General features: G+C 37.3%; 1 protein-coding gene across 50 annotated transcripts in view; it reads left to right on the top strand.

Annotated features, from left to right (window-relative positions):
* Nucleotides 1-22,756, top strand: part of LOC126984177 (cell adhesion molecule Dscam2-like) — a 236,353-nt gene that overhangs the window by 200,861 nt on the left and 12,736 nt on the right. For 48 of the 50 annotated variants that reach the window (XM_050837600.1, XM_050837610.1, XM_050837604.1 and 45 more), the window contains exons 33-38: nt 4,809-4,969; nt 6,662-6,742; nt 9,389-9,448; nt 10,448-10,652; nt 12,307-12,378; nt 13,376-13,573. In XM_050837600.1, coding sequence (XP_050693557.1) covers nt 4,809-4,969; nt 6,662-6,742; nt 9,389-9,448; nt 10,448-10,652; nt 12,307-12,378; nt 13,376-13,573 — 777 coding nt within the window. Of the gene's footprint in view, nt 1-4,808; nt 4,970-6,661; nt 6,743-9,388; nt 9,449-10,447; nt 10,653-12,306; nt 12,379-13,375; nt 13,574-15,652; nt 15,680-22,756 lie in introns of all 50 variants that reach the window. The other 2 variants (XM_050837621.1, XM_050837623.1) reach the window with 2 other exon arrangements.

Genomic DNA, 22,756 nt, shown 5'->3' with positions numbered 1-22,756 from the left:
TATTTTGTGGTATTTTCTGCTTGGCATGATCAGTATGACTCCTGCTCCACCTAACACAAGGGTAAGTAAATGTTGACTGTTGAAGTTTACTGACAGTATTATCTTTGATGTGAAACTATCATTAGAAGTGCAGTGCTAGAAATAAACTATTAACTTTTACATGGAATACAATGTGCCATACATATATGTATATATTATATGTTGATTAAACTGTATATACTTTATTGTAGTTTACTAGAGTAATTTGTAAAATCCTGGAAGCTGTGCTGTACATTAACCGTATTAACTGTAAATATACTTAGTGGTTTAAGTGTGTGCATACTAATACCTTTCAGTACTTTAGCTATGCTGGCTTCCTAAATTTTGCAATTGATGTGGCTTTTTTGAGTGCTAAATATTACAATAATATTATGTAAAGCATTTTAAACTTGTTTCAGCACAAGGTATTTAAAAAATCAGGCATTCAGTTGTTGAATTAATGTGATACATTACATTGATTATACTAATATTTAACCAATAATGCTGGTAAATGTCAAGATTATCCTTCCTGACTTAGTGTTATATATTGACTTAATAATTTGCTCTACATCAGTGAGTGTTTGCTCATGTAGCTTACATGATTAAAATACACCAGAATATCAACACACAGGAAAATCACATTAAGCTGATCATTATCAAACAGTTGACTACAACAACTAAGAAATAAAGGACACATTACTTCATATAACTTTGAATATTTTTTTAGATATAACATTAGTGATTGCAAGAAAGTTAAAGCACACACGGGGCACCAACTTGGAAGAGCTTGTTCACCATGTCTGTCAATCAATTAGTTTGACTGAATTAATTTGAATCTGTACAAAATTCTCGAGAAACTAGCAGTTGGGTAACAGTGTTCACACGTGCTGGGCTGAGATTCACAGAGAAGCATGCTAATAGCCCGCGGTAAAAGCTACGAACTAATGATTTAACTATCAACGTCGACTTCAGATTCACAAAGCTTTCGTTTCATCATAGTTAGAAGCCGCTGATTGGATGAGCACCGTCGATGACGTCATCGGACTCGGCCAGTCACAAGCGTGTTTTAAGAACTGTCAGCCAATTGTAAGGCAGCCAACCGCCTTCAGCTGCGGCTTCAAAACGACCCGTTCTCTCTTCACGTTTTCTTTCTTTTTGCACAGTAGGTATTTTGAGATAACAAGGGAGTAAAGTGGGAAGAAAGTCTGGTTCTCCAAGGGTCGGAACAACTAAGCGCTTTTTCAGTGTTTTCAATACCTCGAGTTTCACGATACGTGAGTTTAGCGCTATACCTGCGGAACGAAGCAAGCGCAAAACTCGGGAGGGTACTGTATATCCGTATCAGTACTTATGATGTGACTCTTTGGGAGTATGTATGAAAGTAGGTACTTCATGCATGCATGTTGGTTTCGTGCATGGCGATATCTTGCTAGGTGTCACGGATTCATGCATCACATGAACAAGCATGATGTCTGTTAAGGGTGAATAGTCTCTCTTTGCCCACCAATACCTGCAATAGCTCCCAAAATGACTGTGGTCTCATGGCCACTGATTTTGAAGCAGGAATGTTTAAAAACAAGCGACTTTTGCTTGCTACTGCTACTGCTCCTCAAGACAGTGGCTCAGCCCATATAAATGAGTGTTTTAACAAACCTGCCTTGCCTGGCATATGCTTGCCATGGTGGATAGTGCCATCGTGTGCCATTACTATTGATCAATGACAATATTAGTACTTGGTGCAAACCACTGGGTCCGTTCATGTTTCTGCTGTTTGTAGTGACCCATAAATGTGTCTTCTACATTCTCAAATACATCAAAACAGAGTCTGTAAGAACACAAACTATAATGTGGTTTTCCTGTGTCTAGGAACATTTAAAGTACAATATGATTAAATCTCTTCACACCTCACACTATTAGTAGTACCTAGTAAAAGGGGAATGAGATGGAATAGCCTTGAATATGCACACTGGTTTATGCTGTCTCATGTCTGTCATGTACCGTATTTGACAGCCTATAAGACGCATGGACTTATAAGACACACCCCTCAATTTCGGCAGGCTTTTGAAAAAATATATAATGTACTGGTTTGAACCACGAGTGTCCGGTGAAGATTTTCCGCCTGTCATTCGTATCCCTCCCCACTATCAGGTCATTATTAAAGTTTCACGTGTATTCTGATCCTCATCAAATTCCATTACTTTACATTTAAAACCTTTAATATTTGCTGGGGCCTACCAGAATAATTGGTCCTTCTTATAGACTCGAGGGTACTGCTTTGAGATGTAAACAAACATGGCGGAGTCAGCGACATTCAGAGGGGTAACGGGTATAAAGTTTGTGCATCATATTTATTATTATTATACATCATAAGTCTAGTTGTTGTAATATACATCCTACATTTTTAATACATAAGGAAGTGTGAAATTTCAAACTTGAATGTGCTTCATTGTTTGTTGAACACGTATGTAAAGGTTGGGATGGCATGCTCCTCCCTTCTTTGTTGTTTACTTGCAACAATAAACTATCAATCAATCGTATGTAAAGTAAGGATGTTAAAAGATAAATGCAAAATAGAGAAACAGGCACTTGTAAATATCAAATAATAACCTATCCTCTCAATATCTCGTCAGTATTATCCACATATTGTTTGTGTTTATCAGTCAAACAAAGTTAAACAGTTTTATGAAGGTCTGTCTTCCCTCAATGATCCCTGTCTACTAAGGAAACCTAGCGTGTCTTGCGCGTGTTGTCAGGTTTGGTGTACAGCCGTCCACTAGTCTGTTTAGGTACAAGCATTAAGTCACTAAATGTTCTTCCTGACTGGTGTCATTTTATATGAAGCAGTGGTAAGTACTACTGTGATTCACTGTTACTTCAGAAAAGAGTTGCCGTTGTTGCCGTAAAAGCGATCGCCACCTTGTTTATGTTTGCGGGGAGATTTGCAGTTTAATTTAGGTCCCATTGCTGCACTAAAACTTCACTGGTCAATGACCCAAAGCTGAACCTTGACCTTATAAGACACCGGGTGATTTTTAGGGACTTTTTGGGAAAAATAAAAGTGTGTCTTATAAGCTGTCAAATACGGTAATTCACTTCCAATTTTTCAATCTTTTTTCACCCTTTCAGGTAATATCTTGTTTAAAATTCTTCTCACATGAGTCATTCTTTCTTGAAAAGTTCACTCTTTTCCTCAAAGTGCTGCCTTTCACTCATCCAGCCACTGAATGTCTTACTACTCCTCCTCCATCATATGACCTACTTCCATCACTTGTAGATATGTTTATTGAAAGGGATGACACAGCCTCAAGACTAGGTACTAAGCCAATATTACCTTGATGAGAGAGTGCTGCCTCTTATCAAGCAGCTGCTGTTTTAGGCAGAAACATGTAACTTTTCACTCACAAACTGTTTGCTTGATCATGGAGCTGTTTAGAGCCTCAATGTATATATTCCTATGATCTACAAATAATGTATATTGTGTCATACACTTCTTTGTTATAGTTATAAGCATGTGCTAGAAGATTTTTTCAATTTTCATGAAAAATTCAAATTACACATTTTATTCTATATAATTCCTTAATGATAATATTTTGATACCCAGTGTACTTTGAAAACTAACATTAAAACTAGACATTATTTTGATCATACTAATGTAGGTACCAAATTTTGTAAAAGTTCTGGACACTCCCTCAAGATGGACCACACACACGAGTCACAAATCATTGCCAATATGTGTATAGAAAGTCAAACGTTCTTTGTGGTAAAGCTGTGTTGCCCTCTGTGATCCGGTGATGAAAGCAGTGAAGGCAATGAATCACACAGAGGTGCTCAGCTTTCAGAGCATCTTTAGCACTAAGTCAAGGGGAGCTGCCTGTGTTGTTTTGTTGCTTGGTTCAGCCACATGTGATTTTTAAACTATATGTAACAGTTAGTCACACTATGTTACTTCAATCAGTGCTGAGGATCACACCAAACATTTCAATGAGGGTATGCAGTTCAAATTAACATGAAAAAAATTAAGGCAGGCCTGAGTCTACACTTGGGTGATAATATTTGTAAACTGGGATACATATTGCACCAAACTAACACTTCTCTTTTCCTTATGTTCTCCAGAAACTTTGCACACAACAGGTTTTCATTTCTATATTGCATTACACCACAAAAAGTAGAAAAAAACTGCATTGTAAGAATATGCAGATTTATTTTGAAAATAATCCAGAAAATAGAAATGAAAAATTTACCTAAAATTAAGATTCACTGGCTATGCATTATAGTTGCAATACCACACTGGAATATAAACAGAGAAAGTCTATCCCTATGAACTGTATGCATGTGGCATATAAATATGCAATATACAGATTGATAGAGCATACATCTTCACTTTTCCTCCTTATTGCATCATGAGCAAAGCAGTCTTGAAAGAAAAGACCTACAAAACTTAGTAAAGTCACATATTATTTTTAATACAACTAATCCAATGGTTGCTGAGGACTCATTCATTTTTAGACCAAAGCTGATTTGTTTTTGTGTGCACTTTTCTGCTAAACATGTTTTGGCATTCATTGCTTGAACCTGCAACTGTTCAATTGCCATTCCTGATTATTGACTTTTACGAGTTATACGCTTTATGTACCAATAATGTTAGGTTTTGGTGTAACTTTTTTGCAATTTTATTGCCCCATCTATTAATCTGGACAAACATTATAGGATGTGCTATTTAGTTTCATGAAAAAAAACCTGTCAATATGAATTGAAAGGCTATGTAACTACTAACTAATTTACTCACTTAGGTGGTGATGATGAGATTTGCCCCTATGCAACCTTCCACCTTCTGGGCTTCCGTGAAGAAATGGACCCACAACAGGCCGGCAACAACTTCCAGACATTCCCTTACCAGAATGGCCACGGCTCTCAGCAGAACTTCGTCAATTCTCCCGCTTCTCGAAGCATGGTGAGTGGACCCTTGGCAGCAAAATTGGCAAGATGTGCTTGAAAACTGGTTGTGCAGCCCATGAAGAGGTCGAGTGATAATTAGCTTATTTTAGCCTCTTTTGTATAGGGTTAGTAACAGTGAAGAAATTTATTTCACTTCTGAAAGCTCAGGACAAAACTTGAATTTACTTATGCTGATGCTTAACAAGAGAGGCTAACATTTCCACTTACCTTTTTCCATCGCACATTACATACCTAATAATTTGCATGCCTGTTTTCATGGTGTGGTTACAGACTTACAGCTAGCTTGGCAAGATTATTTAGTAACTACAATTAACAGAAGAGACATTACAAATTTTTCAAGCTAATTTGGGAATGGATTAATGTTGTACTATTTTTCACCACAACCTGTACAGACAAAAATGACCGCTGCCCTCTGAGGGCAATTACATGGGCCAGAGACTAGGCTCTGAAAGGTGCCTCTCAGGAGTCTAAAAGTTGATATGGTGGTGGCTTGAAGCACAATGCATCCAGGCCCTCAAAGTTCTGGGATGATGAACCATCTGTCTTTTACTTAAAATCTTTTTTATATTTATGTGTGAAGTGCAGGCAGATAGGGAACACAAGCCCTATGTAATGAAAAAAAACATCACTGATAACATTTCCTTATAGGACTGAAGACTGACCAAAGAAAATATTTAGAAAATTAAATCATATATCATTACATATAATTAATATTATATCATTACTTGGTTTCAGTGTAAAAAATAGTTGTACTCTACTTGCATCATCATGTCAGTATACTGCTAAAAATCCAGTGTTTAGAGTTTTTATTAATATAACGTATTTTTTACAAATGAAAGGCAAGGACTTTAATAGTGTATTGGTTAGTAACTAGCACAACTATGGTATTGAGTTTACTTAGTATTACAAAACTTGACTTAGTATAAGTGACGTGAACTTCAGGTTACACCTGGGAAAGTGTGTTAGCCCTTCACGCTGAATCCTGTGAGTATTTCAGCCTGAAAACTTGTGCTGGATTGAGAAACATATCCCTCCTGAGTTTGTTTTTATAGAGACACATTATATATTTATTATAATTCACTAAGTGACTCCCATTATGTTCATGATGTGCATGAAATTTCCTTCTACCCAATAGCCTTTTTTAAGATTAATACAAAATAATTCATATTTATTCTGTTGCAGTCATATTTTGCATATACAGATAAGTTTGAAATTTTACTCACATTTAGTGCTTAATTTTACCCAATATGTTGGAAAAGTCCCAATTTTACTATTTAGTTAAATTCAAGTAAAGCCCTTTCTTCCTTTTCAAAAGATTCATTATAAAGAATATCCTTTGACACTTTTACAGTTTTTTCCCTTCCCAACTATTTCATATATATGAACACATAATCCCATCCCATAGCTTTAGATAATCAAAGGTTTCCCCTCTAGAAATGCCTCTTCAATTAATCCTTGTACTTTACAAAGCTCCTTTTGCTTCTTTAATACATTTATCCTTAAATTTTAAACATATGATAATTGATGACAATACTACTACATATTAAAAGGAGCTTTGATCCCCACTATCTCAGCTTAATGTTAACGTAAGGTGCATGTCCGTGTTGGCTATACAGCACACTGCCATCAATAGTGCTTGCTTGTGTCATGCTTGATGTATTAACCCCGGGACCGTTCGCTCCGGCAGCCACGTCATGGGTCTGGCAACTACTACAGCTGCGTTACTGGCGACTATAACTGTGGCCATGCCCCGAACGAAGGCCACCAGGTTGGTTTATGCGACTTGGTGGCGGCAAAGTCAGTCACTCGCCAAATGTGTCGCACTGCCTTTTTGTTAAATATTTATAATATCAGTATTTTCACCCACAGCCTGCTGCCTGGATTGTTCATTTAAGCAGTTCATGGCATGGGCACAAGGGTCATATTCTTTGAATAAGTTCTTAGCTTTCTGTGTTACAGGCTTCTGCCCTCAGTCAACAGGAGTGCAGGCTACCCTAGCCTCCCACAGTTGATGTAACATGTCTGTGCTCTCTGCTTTTTTTATTCATTTATTTATGATCTTTTAGAATATCTAGCAGCTGATTGGTACTGAGCACAGTTTGTTGTGCTCAATGAATTTCATTCCATTTATTTGCTGGCTTTCTTCTCCAGTTTGGCCACATACTTTCAGCACTGAAACCCTCTGCCTCACCTTGACATATTTTAATTTTAACACTAGCCATGTCATGTCACCTCACTGAATTTCATAGAAATTTCTTGCCAAAGATGTACAAGGAGAAAACATTATTCAGAAGCATTGGGGAAAAGTGTGAAATGAAGAGATAGCATGCTTGTGAAAGGAAGTGAGGCAGTGATAGAGAAGAAGAGCATATCATGGGAAACTATGACTGAAGGGAGCACATGGGAAGCAAATGTGGCATATGTGTGAACAGAAGCATGTACATGTCCATTTGAAAAGGAGGGCAGCAGAGATGTGTAGATGGTATTAGCAGAAATGCAGAAATATGCAGGAACTTAAATAGTGAAATGGATACTAAGAAACACGGGGTGGTGTTACTAAAGGACTGAAGAAAATCTATATTTATATCTCTATACAAATAGAAGGGAAGTGAGGACTAATACAGGAGTAACCCAAATACCAGTCCTCCAAAATAATGGGTTCTTTAATAATAATGTCCACAGAGCAAGTAAAGAAGTTCTGAAGTCACAAAAAAGTTGCACACACCCATTACTGTGCATTATAAGCCTTTACCAAATGCTCAGTTTGGTTTACATGTCAACCACCACTTGCCACATGAATGACGTACCACAAAACATTTTTTATCACAGATAGTAACATTAACCCGGTAGCAGCGGGGATCATGTTTCTTAATGGTCCCTCTAAGCGAGAAAAATGAGGAAAAATCACCCCTCACACAAACCATTTTATAATATATATCAAAGCATTTGTGATCAGATTATGTATCATCTATTTTTGGGGGTTTATATCATGGCACAAATTTGGCCCGTCGCTGTTACACGGTAAAGCCACAAATTTGGCCCATCGCTGCTACTGGGTTAATAGGACTCATTGAGAAGAGAAAGTGATGGACTCATAATATTCAGTATTGCTGTTTGTTGTGCAGAACAGTAATTAAAGTTGATGAAAAAGCTTAAATTTCATATTATTTTTTCTTTTACTTCTTGTCTCCATGCTGCATAGAAATATGTATCTTATATTAATCCAATTCACTTCTGCATGTATACATAGAGACCTCAAACTATCTCAAAATTTTACACTTGCAATACTCATGAAAATAACTGAGATTCTGCAAGTTTTGTTAATGTATACGAATTATTGAAGTTTCTTAATTGTTTATTTTTGCAATAACATAAAAGTGGCAAGTCAGTATAAATCAGAAAACTATTATGTTCCCCAAAAATGTGAAAAAAGGCAAAAATTTCTAGAACAATAAAGAATTTTTTTACATATTTATGGTAAAAATGATTTGCCGTTTCAGTTACAATTACAGCTCTCGTTAAAATCTGGATGAGTTACAGACTATTTATGTTCACTGAGTGTTGCTGGACTGAAGGACAAAGGGTTGGGGCAGAGGGTGTGAGTGGCAAGGCCTTTGACTGCACTTTCAGCTTACAGTTTGTAGACACTCCCTCAGAATGTTTTTTTGATATTATAAATGATTATGCCTTTAATATTATAATACCCTGAAGGAATTTACAGCCAAGTGTAAGAAGTTATATTGCCAGGAAAAGTGATTTCATTCCATACACATAGCAGACATAAAAGAAATATTGGAATCAGATTAGCTGAATTAGATTTGCTCATTTTATTTTTATTTTTGAACATTTTGTTGTTTTGATCACTGCCAGCATTAGGGTTTGAGTAAAGGTTTACCTATTCATCAATTTATTTTGATATATTTATTTTATTACATAGAATTGTTTTAGCTATTCAGTTATTTTCTTATCTTTTTATTTATTTATGTATGTGTGTCTGTGTGTGTGTTAAGTTTGGTTTTCCAGTTCTGCTGAATAATGTGAGCATTATACCATTATAGTTAATATTTGGTAAAACACATACTATTTAGACATGATTGATGTGTTTAACGCTGTGAGGCATTCCTCTCATTTACTCCTCAGGAGATTTTTAGGATTCGTCATCAGGCATTTATCTTAGTTGCTGTTCAACAGATTTACAATGGGTACTGGTTGTATTTCTTCTCTTCCCAGAGATGACACTGACACACTAATTTGTTTTATTCTAACAAGTTTTTCTTAACTGAGAATGAACACTGGCACAATATCTCCCTCACTGAAGCTGCCTTTTTTCATCCTGTTGGAAAACTTCAGGAAGCCCCTTGAGTCACCGAAGCACCACCTGTTCCTTTCTTAATTTCCTATCATTTGTTTACAGCCTCGTCATGGTTCTGGCAACTACTACTCCTGTGTAGCTGGAGAGTATGGCTCGGGAGGTGTAAGTGTCTCGTTTAGTTATGTGTTCTGCTTCAAAGAAATACTCAGATCAATCAGTCAACGTTGGGTTGGCTGCTGAATTCAAATTGGCCTTTATAGGTTTGGGCCATGTCAGTGAATTTTGTTGTTCTTCCCTAGCTAACATCACAATCTGATCAGCTATCACAAGTCAGACATGCTATGGGTACACCACTGATTTATTGGCTCCTTTGGGTTCAAAGCCTTGCTGCATAAAATATTTTGCTGGACCTGCCAACTTCACATAACCATAACCTGTCAGTAGACCTCTGACCCACTAATTACACACCTCCCGTGTCTCTAAAGCAACATGCTCCAGTTTGTTTGCTCTTTCATCATTCTGGACTAGTGTATATGTTTGATACCATCACTAACACCCGTATCTCTCTTAGAAGCCATAGCCAAGGTTGGGGACAACCACTAAGTTATGCTGTGGAAACAATTTAAGTGAGCACGTGCCATCTGTAACCACCAAGTAAACTAGTTTTGATAGTCCTGGAAATTTCAATTTCCCTCTTGTAATTTCATCCTGACTAAACAAGGTGCCGGACCATTAGCTATTGGTAAATCAGTAGTTTACCTGTACTTTAAAATTGAGCATACAACTATGAGTATGAATTACTGGCTGTAAGTGAAGCTGTTTTGTGATGTTACAAACAAAAGGTTACTCATAGAAAAATAACAATTCATTTACATATAAATACTCTTTTGGAGGTCTATGTTAGTGATGTAGCTCTCATTATAGTAATGTTTAGGGTGTATTTTGATCAGCCCATAAAATGAATAAATTGATGGAAGAGAATTGTTCTACACTCAGTCCACTGTTGAATAGATTTCATTTTAGAATTCAGGTGGTTAGGTATAATCATACATTTAACCAGCTCTACATTTCTCATATGGTCTAGTGATATTTAAATTACTTTGCTAATGGAAGTACATCTTCAAACGTACTTTGAGACTAAACCCGAGACTCCTTCAACAGCCTCCCAGCAGCACCTACTACTCAACTGTTCCTGGGGACATGACATCCTCACGCATGAGCAACTCTGCCTTCTCCCCAACCTATGATGATCCTGCTCGCTCTGATGAGGAAAGTGACCAATATGGAGGATCAACATACTCAGGTGGTGGTCCATATGCTCGTGCTATTGACTCAGTGTCTCAGAGCGGCACTGCCAAGCGCTTAAGTAAGTGAATGTGTTGTTTATAAAATACGAGTCATAGGCTTTACCCAAGATGTTGGCTAATTATTACTGAGATGAAGAAATAGATTGACTTCATTAAGATAGCAGGTATTGAGTGTTGAAAAGGCTTTAACTGTGTTGTTAGATGATCAAGGTTTTAATTTGGTAAAGGGAATATTATTACAGTACTTATACTAAAAATAATCAAATGAAACCTACAGCAATTTATGCAGGTTTGATAAATTAAAGTTCAGTAAAAGAACTGGAAAATTCTTCGACAGCACTCAGCTAACACCTTCTGCAACACTAAACATCCTCGGTCTACCCTTAACCCAGAATCTCAACTGGAACCTTCATATCTCTTCTCTTACTAAATCAGCCTCCTTGAGGTTGGGCTTTCTGTATTGTCTCCACCAGTTTTTTTCCCCCCACACAGATGCTTTCCATTTACAGGGGCCTTGTCCGTCCTCATATGGAGTATGCAATCTCATGTGTGGGGGGGCTCCACTCACACAGCTCTCTTGGACAGAGTAGAGTCAAAGGCTCTTCGTCTCATCAACTCCCCTTCTCGTACTGACAGTCTTTTACTTCTTAAATTCTGCCGCCATGTTGCATCTCTTTCTATTTTCTATCGATATTTTCATGCTGACTGCTCTTCTGAACTTGCTAACTGCATGCCTCCCCTCCTCCCGCGGCCCCGCTGCACACGACTTTCTACTCTAGCTCATCCCTATCCTGTCCAAACCCTATATGCAAGAGTTAACCAGCATCTTCATTCTTTCATCCCTTACACTGGTAAACTCTGGAGCAGTCTTCCTTCGTCTCTATTCCTCCTGCCTACAACTTGAACTCTTTCAAGATGAGTGTATCAAGACACCTCTCCACCTGAAATTGACCTCTTTTGGACAATTTTCACTTTTATCTTCGTAGGAATCAGCAATTGATTCCTTAGCTGTAAAAAAAAAGATGAAGGATAGAATTTTTTATTTATTTATTTATTTTTTGTTCCTGGCACAGCTTGGCCCATGATGTCAGTAGGCTTTCTTGATGGGACCTGGTAGTCAACCCCAGCCTTTTAGCAGCGCGAGAAAGTATTTTATAGTGACTCCATTTTTGGTTGACTCATGCCATTCCCTGGAGCTTCACTTGTTCCTCTTGACATAGTTTCACTGAAGTTTTGGTTGATAGATAGTCAACATGACAGCATATGTGTTTTCTTCGGCCACTCGGTGATGGCTGAAAATTGTCAGCTTGTACTGGAATGCAGGTCTTCAGAACCAACCCTCTTTAACTTTAGTCATTATGTAAACTTAGACCTTTGCTGGGCTTCAAGACATTATACAGTAACAGTGTTGGTGATTATTTGTTAGTTTTGGGAAACATTACATGAGCATAATAATAATGATAGATAGTGTGCGGAAATTTGATGAGTGAGTGTCCCTCCTCTGACTTATTATTTATTATTATTTTTTTTTCCCCCCAATAAGCCGATCATCCCTAAAAGGAAAACAGTCTGTGATGGTGATGATAACTGGATGAAAAGTAGTAAATTATGTCAGGTACCTGCAGGTGGAAGAATAAAACATAAGTATATATATATTAATATGGATAAATGATGAAATTATGATGAATAATAAACTTAGTGGGCCTTGCTCAGATGTTGGAGTGTTTCCTGGCACTGCTTCCTTTGGCTTCTATTGGCCTCAAAGTAGCCATCGCGGATATATCAGTAAGTCTGCGTCTCGTTAGAAGAGATTAATACTCACACTAACATTCTGTGAGTTTGATTCAGTACTAATTTTAAATCACTTCATTTGAATGATTTACATAAATAATTAGCTGATATATGATATACGTATTCTCTGATGGGAAAACTAAGACAAGACCCCAAAATTTTTGTGCTCTTCCTACATGGATAACCCATTTTCCCTTTGCCTGATATAGTTTGTTTGTCTCTTATCTATTCATTATTGTTATGTGATTCTAATGAAGAAATAATACAGGTGTGATAAGTTAATTTTAAATGACCTAACTTTTTAAACCAAGAACTTTGTCTTACATGGTCATATAGCAAAAGATAACTACAAATGGTAATATCTGGCTCACCAGACCTTACCCCCAGAGCAAGCCCTCCCAGCGTGTTGGTGTCAAGCAGTGGTAGCATTATGCAATACAAGCATTGTGGAAGTTCTTAGTTTCAAGAATAAGGATAGTTAGCCATTTTGTTTTACCGCATCTTACATATAGATATAATATTTATAAACTTACACAATTGTGTGTGCATATATGTTATATATATATATATATATATATATATATATATATATATATATATATATATATATATATATATATATATATATATATATATATATATATATATATATATATATATATATTAATCCCTAATCAATACTTCATCATGCATTGTGCCAAAAATCCTACAACTTGATATTATCAATGATTGCTCACTAACAACACATTTCTTGAAATCGTTTTGGTATATATATATATTTTTTTATAGAAAATAACCCATTAATAAAGAACTGTAGACCACTGTTAAATATTTCTGAGTAATATAAAAGAAAATTTTGTCATATTATATGTATGGTTATGAAATTATGGTTGTATTCCGGACAACAAACCCATTCAAAATTCTAAAGTGTAATGGTAGTTAACAGCTTTCCCAAGCAAGGATTCATGTAATGTGTGAATTGATTTTGCAGTGAACCGAGGCAGTACCTCCGGAAGTGCAGGCCAAGGATCTCCTGAGCCTCCTCCTCCTCCTCCACCACGTAATGGTGACCTCCCTCTTGATTCCTCCGGGCTAGGGTCATCCCTGAATGACTCTAATAACTCTACAGCTTCAAATCAGTTCTCTGAGGCTGAATGTGATCATGACCTTGTTCAGCGCAACTATGGAGGTTTGTAGCATGAGTAACTAAGTTCGTCACATACTATAGAAGAAAATATTTTAAGCAATTATTTTCTTGAAGGTACGATTTTGAAATTACTGAATTCGTATACTTCATTAAGTTTATATATCATAAAATCATCTCCTTCGTGTGTGGGTGTTCAGGGGAGAGTAGAGTGTGGTGAGGGTGTGGTGTGTATGTGTGTATGTGTGTGTGTGTGTTCCTGGACTTGCAGTAGGGTTGCATTTTGATAAACCCACTGTAAGTCAAACATGGTAGCCTAGCCTTGCTCCCTTAAACGTGCTCAGAACATTTACCATAGTAGGCAAATTTCATCTAACACAAAGCCCATATTATAATGAAATATTGATAAGGCAATTGAAATACAAAATTGAAAGCATGGATTTTTCTGAATATGTATCTCGTAGTTCTTATTTTCATACATGTATGGTTAATATAAACAAGCATGCATTAAAACACTGATATATTTACATATTATATGGAATACAAGAATATGTGGAGTGGACCTCCTTATGCTGTCTAGCATCAGCACTGCATCACCAATAAGGTCTATTTTAAGACACTACCTCCTGACCCAGGTCCAAAGCAGAGGTTGATAATGAAAATTGCTATTGAGAACCTTCTGTCCAAGCAATCACAATAAAACCCAGATCCAAAGATGAAGCTCAACAACATTGTTGGTAGTTGCTATGACAGAAAGGCAGCTGACTGGGTGACCACCATTGATAACATCATCAGACTCACCAACTGATCACAGTTGTGTTTTAAAAATCTCAGCTGATCACAAGGCAACATCATTAGCCACATTTACAAACTGAGTCCCTTGCCTAACTCAACACCACAGTCTTTAATGACCTGAGATGCAGATAAAGACTTCAGAAAGCCCTAAACCACAGGGATCCCTTTGGTTCAACATTAGTCTTCCATTTCAAGATCTATTCTCACAAACAGATCAATTTCTCATTTGCTTCAAGAAGTGGAAAAAACCCATGACAGTCAACTCGATGTGCTTCGTAAAACATAGGACATGGCTGATGAACCTCCAAGGAAAGTGCATCATCCAAGATTCAGCTCGTCTGAGATCCTTGCCATGGTTGATAAGGTGCAGAGGAAAGTACATTGATGATGATGACATTGACAGTGTACCAGAAACTTAGACATGACTTGCAGTACTGCCTGCTTACTTGTTTGATAACTTAGTACTTCCAGAGCTGAACAGAAATAGTATTATGTAACATTCAAATACAGCTTCAGTGGGAAGTGTACATGTTGCACTAAAGTTTCCAAGCTTTGGCTACAATGCCACTTTATTGCATTATGTGACTTCACAAAACCAACATTTGCTAACTGTGAGTGAGCACTGTCGTATATTAATGCTGAAGGCTTCATTCACCTCTGCTAAACAGGCAGTTATAATGAGTGAATTGGTGTTGCTCTTCATTTTGTGCCAGCAGCTGCATTCACTATTAGTCAGGATATTTGTTTGTTTGTCAGGAGACCCAAACATAAACAATGCAGTGGATCTCTTTTATGGGTTGTAAAACTTGCAACAGCAGTGACAAAATACTTTTGAGAGAATTTTTCCTGACTAACTAAAGTTTAAGTAATTCATTAATATAATTTGATTACATGAAAGCTGGCAAAAAGTTCCAATTGTAATGTAACTGTTTCATAAAGAAGTGGTAAGTCATTTATATTATTAACTGAATGAACACCATTCTTTCATTCCATATGAACAATTTTCATCGACATCTTAAATTTTGCTATCCAAGGTATTACTCAGTTACTGATAATTTGTATAAACTTGTAAATTAAAGAATGGACACTATCAGAGAATAGTCCATGCAATATGTAGATTTGTAACTGAAAACTTAATTGAAATTATTTTTTTTCCTAGAAAGTAAAGTTTTATACCCTGAGGTACAATCAGATAGCTGTATAGGGTTGTATACAATCAAATAGTTGAATAGGGATATAAATGTCCAGTTAGTAGAAAGTAAAAAGGAGATATTACACTCAGGCATATTAAATTTCATTTAATTTATTAGTCATTTTAAATTTCCACAGAGAAACATAATGTTCAAGCCAATCCAGGTATGTCTTGTTCTGCCGAGCAATCATTTCTTATACTACTGGTCACCCTACAGCCTACACTCCCAATTACATGACAGATGACCCCCCCATTGCTCGATTGTCTTAGTTTGTACCAAACAAGCAAGTTTTTCATTACTTTTTGAGTTTACATTTATATTGCAACCTCTCCCCTGTCTATTACCTTCAGAGAAGATAGTTTTTTGGTATCTACTTTGTTGTAAGAATGTTTAGTAAGCTTTTTTTCTAGCTTTAGACACTTTGAGGCTGCATACCCATATATATGAAACTGTCTGGAATGACACCTTCTCTTACTTATGTAATGGAACATTTTCTAAAGTTCATTCTGCCTGAGTGTTGCTCTTGGCACCAGAAAGCTTTGTTGAGCTAAACCTCAGGTGACCATACACATTTATTACTGGACCCCTTTACAGAAACCATTTACACAACACATTTCCATCACAAACAATCAGTCCAACTCTTGTTGCATGATCATTGCTTACCAAATTATCTTGTTGCGAATATTTGTATGTGGAGTGACAGCATTTACGATAAGCTGTATGAGCATTGGGTTTGTGCAAATTAACAACAAAGACTTTAACTATCAGAAAATCCTTATATTTTCAAAGATTTAAGCTTGAGATATGAACCATTCCAACAACATATCAAATTGAATTTTCAGTTTGTGGGTAGAGTTAATTTCTTTGTTTAATTTCCGTGAAGTTTGTGAAAAAAAATATTCTGTCATGTTTTTTCCAATATTTTTTTAATGTGTTACATTGTTTTAATTTATCTGTTTTGTTATAATAATTGCCTGAGACAAAGAGAGGGACAAATTATTGCTACTTTTATACTCTTTGCAATAATAGATGATGAAGAATAAAACTAAACTTCAGAATTCAAATCCAACTCTTGCTCAACTTTATCAATTTTGGATTAACTATTTATTTTTGCTAAAAGAGAATATTTATGAGAAACTCATAAATATATATTAGAATCATCACATCCCCCATTATATATGCATCTCCATAGTATAATGGTTAGCAAACCTAGCTATGAATCACAGGCCTGGGTTCAATCCCAGCCTGGGCAGTCAGCACAAAGCCCACCTTGCATTCAAGCTGGTTGATAACTGAGCACCTGTTGGGAAGGTATGGTGTGATAACCCAAATGTCACATTAGCCTGTCGGGGGGCAATGGGTTCTTACCCAGCACAGGCTTCAGAACTAACATGATGGAGAAGAACACCTTGGCCGCACACAGCTTAGATTATGCCTCCATCTTTAACCTTTTACCTCACATCATCTCATTTATATCCAGCAAAATATTTAAATTCTCAAAAGATGAGGCCATTAGTAATTCAGCACAGCCATTCATGTAGAGAACCTTCCCCTCCTCCATTATTGAATTTTGACATCCAAGTTACAGGTCTCCCTCTATATATGATTGAGTTATGTTCCTGAAGACCTGATTGTTAATCAAAATATCAGAAATCAAGTTCCATATATAATGAGTTCAATGGAGAAGTGTTCTCAGGTCTGCCTAAATTCACAAAAACACTCATTGTTTCTAAGCTCAGGCTCTTCAGTGGCCATTTAGACGTAGCATCAGATACATTCACACTTGTGGGATGCTTAGAAGTTGTCACTGACTATATACAGTGTTAACACACAGAAATTTTCAATGGTAAAATACACCAAGAACCGACATTAACACACATGGCAGGTTGAATGGCAGCACAGGAACAAGTGGCTGGACTGGCCAGAGTGGCGAGGAGCGCTGCAGTCACTTGGGTGATGGAACAAATGCATGTAGACTCTTGAATTTGTGATGCTCTCAGATCCACTCAGCTGATCAGTCGGACGATAATACATGTTGGTCACAGCAATGGTAAATATAAAATATGTATTAATATGGATCGATCATATACACAAAATATCATAAATTGATACATCGGAAACTGAGGGAGACCTGTATAATTATGCAGCTCTCCTTAATAGTTGTTCATGTTAAATGTCAACTGCAGAACCAAGAACTTAAGAATTAATCTTGTTTGTTTTTGCTTACAGATGATTTTATAGATATAGTAAAAGTCTGTTAATCAAGTCACTGGTAGTCTGGCAACCCTGATTGTTAGTTTTTGTGTAGCCCAGAGATAATTCAGTGCCTCCCAACTTTTTTTTTTTTTTTTTTTTTTTTTCTCAGATGGAAGGCAGAAGGTGTAGGCTGAATTGAATGTTCAAATTGATTGGCCTGCCCCCAAACATGGGTCGGGCAGCCTGGAGGGGAGGTAGGAGAGGAAGGAAGAAGAGACAAGAGAGAGAGAGTGAAGGGGAGAGTGTGTGGGCCCCACATTTGAGAATATTTCACATATACATTTTTTCAAGAGTAACCTGTGAAAAATCATATCCACGAATCAAAAGGGAACACTGTACTCAATGTTTCTTGATACTCCTCTTAGACCTCCCCTCCATTCCGTACACCTGACCTGTGACACATGTATGGTGGTGGTGGTCACACTCCTGCTTCTGCTGACACTGATGGTGATGATGACTGATAATGATGATTTTGTCGTCATCATCATCATCATCATTATAGCAAACAAACATAAAATTAGAGATTCAGAAAGATCTCAAGAAACAGGAAAATTACGATGATAATTACAATGATGATGTACAAGCTGGGGTTTGTGAAAATATGTTGGAAGTCATTTTTCTTTAAAATTTTTAATTACATACTTAATTTTGTTTTTCTCTATCTAAATTAAATGTTGCCATAGAAATCACAAAGCATCCATGCATGATGTAGACATTCTTAGCTTTTGGCTTCATGGCACTAGCAGCACTACAAAGGCTTTATGTGTCTCATTGTCAAGTTCAACTAGTAGGTCACTGCTTCTCCTCATTTGCAAATATACTCAGTGGAATAACCACATATTGGTAAGTATATATGCATGACAAAATTTAGACTAAAGTGGGTAACTGATAAGTGTCTCTTTTCACTTCAAAGTCAACAGAAAGTCACTGTTGTTGTATAAACAGTAAATAGGAGTTGAAATTTTCCTGCCATAGATATGAAGTTTCAGGTAATTTCAACCCTATTTATACGCAATGGTAAGTTGGAACAGCAAATTCGCTGGCTACTTATTTTAGATTATTAGTAGTACTTATTTGATTAGTATGTGGCTGAGGGATGTGAGTGTATCCATATATCCTCCTTACAAGGTCTGTTCAGAATGTATCAGGCATTATTTTTATTCTCAGAAACCAGTTGTGGCTGGGAGGAAGGAGTAAGGCCAGATGCGTTAATGGACCAAAATGTGAAAGCGTGATTATTTTTTTTGCCTTCTCCCCTCGAGTTAGTTGATGCCATTCAGCCAGTGTGCACGGCTGTGTATCATGTGCTTGTCACACTTAAATAACTAGGAATGAAGATGTAACACATTCTAACAGTGATCCTGACTTCCGGAAGACCGTGATCGCTGGTGATGGATAATGGCTGCACAGCTGTCCCAAAGTCCAAATGATCAGTTTTTGCAGTGGAAATTTCCATCTTCCAATAGGCTAAAAAACATGAAAGGTGAGGAAGAAAGTGAAAGTGCCAGAAGGCCAAGCTGATAAACACCATTATCAAGAGATTCCTCATCATTATCATGATGCAGTTTGAGAGAGCCCCAGAACTGAGGAAGTCAGGCAACTGGAACCTGCAGCATGGCAATTCCCAGACTCATTCTTTGTTCCTCATCTGGGATTTCTTGCCCAAGCAGAGAATTCCACAATCTCGCCAAGTTCCCTACTTCTCGGACATGGGTCCTTGTGATTTCTGGCAGTTCGCCAAGGTGAAGATGCCACTGAAAGAATCCCAGTTTGAGAGCCAAGAGGAGATCATGCAAAATGTGACAGAGCTGCTGATAATTTTTTTCAAAACAGGACTCCCAGAAATGCTTCCAGCATTGGAGGGACCGCTGGGCTATGTGTGTGGAGTCACAAGAGCCCTGCTTTGCATGAGAAATGCAAGAAACCTTTTTTACGCAGTCTGGGGTCGGATATTTTTTGAACAAACCTTGTATTACCTTTTGTACCTATGTATTTGTTTAAATATTGATTTATTCATTCATTCTCTTTTTACACTCACTATACTCTGAAAATGCTGCCATAATGTGAAACTATTTATTAAGAAATATCTACAAACTTCTGAATTGCAAATTAGTACCACATACATATTACCTATTATAGACCAACATCAACCTGTTTCTTTACATATTTTATGTATTTTGATTATCTATGCTTGCTCTCACCCACTCAAGCAGACACAACATACAAAATTAGTAAAGGGACTCTGCACATGGAAGAGCCTTGCTGTGGATGTATAATACTGCCACATTCGTCTCATTTGCCAAGCAATAAATCAATAATTCATACAGCTAAAATTACAATAATTATTTAAAAAAAGACTTTGTTAGAGAAAATTTTGTCCTCTATGAATTGTAGTTCCACAAATACTTTTTACATTTCCTGAAGGTAGAGCTTGCCTTAACCATTGAGGTAGAACCTATTGCATACTAAACCTGAGATGTGTGTGTGATTCACTGTAGTCTGACCCCACGATGCTCGCTATCACCAGCCTGTACCCTCCCTGACTGAAATCAAAGCTCAGAAGTGACAGATCTCTGGGTATGTCTGAAACCTCATACCCACACACACTCAGGAGGCGGGACACAACCCCCGACTAACACCCAGTACCCATTCACTGCTGGATGGACAGGGGGCAAAGAGACTGTCCATCCGTCTCCACTCCACTTGGGAATCAAACCCGGGACCTTTCGGTTGTAAGACGAGCACACTAACCTCTGCACTATGGAGATACAAGTGTGTGTATGTGCGAGTGTGTGTGTGTGTGTGTGTGTGTGTGTGTGTGTGGAACATCATTTACAGAGCTAGACATTAGCCTAATAGTCTTCATACATGTAAAGTCATTGATGAATACACCATTATGTACCATTTGAGAATTGAAATATCTACAGGCTATCTAAGCAGTCATAACATTCAGATAAAACTATCCTCAAGCATGAATGTCCATAGACAATCTAACATTCAGGTAAAACTACTCTCCACCATGACACGGGTTTACCGGATATTCAAAATAGTACACTAGGGTTTCCTAATATGCAGGAGTAACATTCCACATTAACCATGCATGGTCTGAAATTGCATGTAACAAATACTCATTTGATTGGGGAATATTGGGATACTGTGCTTTCATGCAACCCTACAACAACAATTTTTCCTATTTTTATGCCAAAATCACACATAAACATCAGAAGTGTCATAGTAAACATAAAATATGTAAGAGATTTTAGTATGCATGTACAGTAAAAAATTGTTAATCCAAATAGCAGCAGATCCACGCCTGTTTGGATTAACTATCTTGGGGAGACTGTTAGAAGGGACCCTAAATCACTGTAACATGTCCGTGGTACTTATTTGTAGAGAACGAGTTTTGGAGATAAAATGTTCAATCTCGAGGCAGCTTCTTGTCAGACAGAAAACTATTCATCAGATATCACAGGACTGATGTGCCACTCACAAACATCCATTGTCACACTTTTTCACTGCATGAGTGAGCTATGCCCAAGAAAAGGTACCACTTTCTATTCATATTCTTTGAATGAAAATGCTGTCTTCATTCTTTCACTGAGGTGATTTGGTTCTATAAGGCCTGTAAAAACTAGTGGACATCTGATGACTGGTCGGATTGTTTCTGTTAAAAGTGACAGTCATGAAGGGACATAATTTGCCTTTTTTTTATAGTTACTGAGTCACTCAAGTAGCTGTGTTGTCGCCTTTAAAATGTCTCCATTTCTATGATGTTCAACACCTCAGTCACATGAAGGTCACACAAGTTGAATTGTAGGGCTGTATGGGTTGCACTCTGGTATTTTATTTAAAGGCTCAAGCTGCAGAGTTAAACACCCGAGTCAAGCTGTCCAATGGAGAGGACTGTTTACTTCTGTAGACCCTTGATTTCCTGGACCCTGATATCCTGGATTTTGGATTTTCCAGAGAAAATGGATAATTAAAATTCCACTAAACATAAATTCCCCACCAGCCGACCTCTGTGGGTGCCTAGATGGCTGGTTAGTTATCAAATACTTGGATATTGAGGCAGTTTTTCCAATGAGATTGTTAGGGATTAGCTCGGTTATGATCTAGACCTTAGGGCCACAGTAGTGGTCAATTAAAATCAATGCAAAAAATGCAAAGTATTGGAAATGGGTACAATACAGAGACTGCCACTGAATTATTTGATAGGAAATGAAGGGATAACAGTAGCAAGGGTGGACAAGGACCTGAAAATGTTGTCTCAGTATAATTTTTCACCTTAAAACACATATAGAAGATATCAGACTTAAAAGCTGTTGACAATCAAAAGAATGGCATCTCACTATATGAAGAAAGACATGATGAAGAAATTTATAGTGGAATTCATCCATCCCAGGTTGAAATACACGGCAGTAGCACATGGTTCCCACATAAGAATAACATGACAGAGAGAATACAGAGACAAGCAACCAAAATGGTTCCTAGCCTGATGAATTTACTATACAAGGAAAGGTTGGCCGAAGTTGAATTCACCATCCTTTAAAAAGAAAAAAGAGAGAAATGACATGATTTCAGTGTTGAGGGCAATGAAAGGAGGTGACAATTGATAGAGAAGATCTATTTGTATGGGATGAGGGAGCAACTAGAACATATTTAAGGATTTGAAAAGTACAAGATGCTTGAAAGATATCAAGAAATACAGCTTTACTAGTGGATGCAATGAACAATAAAATTGTCTGTACAAAGAGGTTGTTCATTCCAAAAGCTTTATTGAGTTTAAAGCTAAACATTGATTGAGACTCAAAAATGGAACCCCACAAAGGTGACACAGCCAAGTAGTGGCAGACTTGCTCTTGCTCTAAGCCAGTGAGAGACCAGGAGGAACTCTGTCTCCAAGGTGACACAGCCAATCATGGCTGTGTTGCTCTTTTACATTGCCAAACAGAGGCCAGGAGGGACTCTGCCACATGCCTGTCAC

The sequence above is a fragment of the Eriocheir sinensis genome, chromosome 56 (genome assembly GCF_024679095.1).
Source record: "Eriocheir sinensis breed Jianghai 21 chromosome 56, ASM2467909v1, whole genome shotgun sequence".
Lineage (NCBI taxonomy): Eukaryota > Metazoa > Arthropoda > Malacostraca > Decapoda > Varunidae > Eriocheir > Eriocheir sinensis.
Note: the sequence above shows the minus strand (reverse complement) of the source record. Positions and strands in the feature narration are given on the sequence as shown.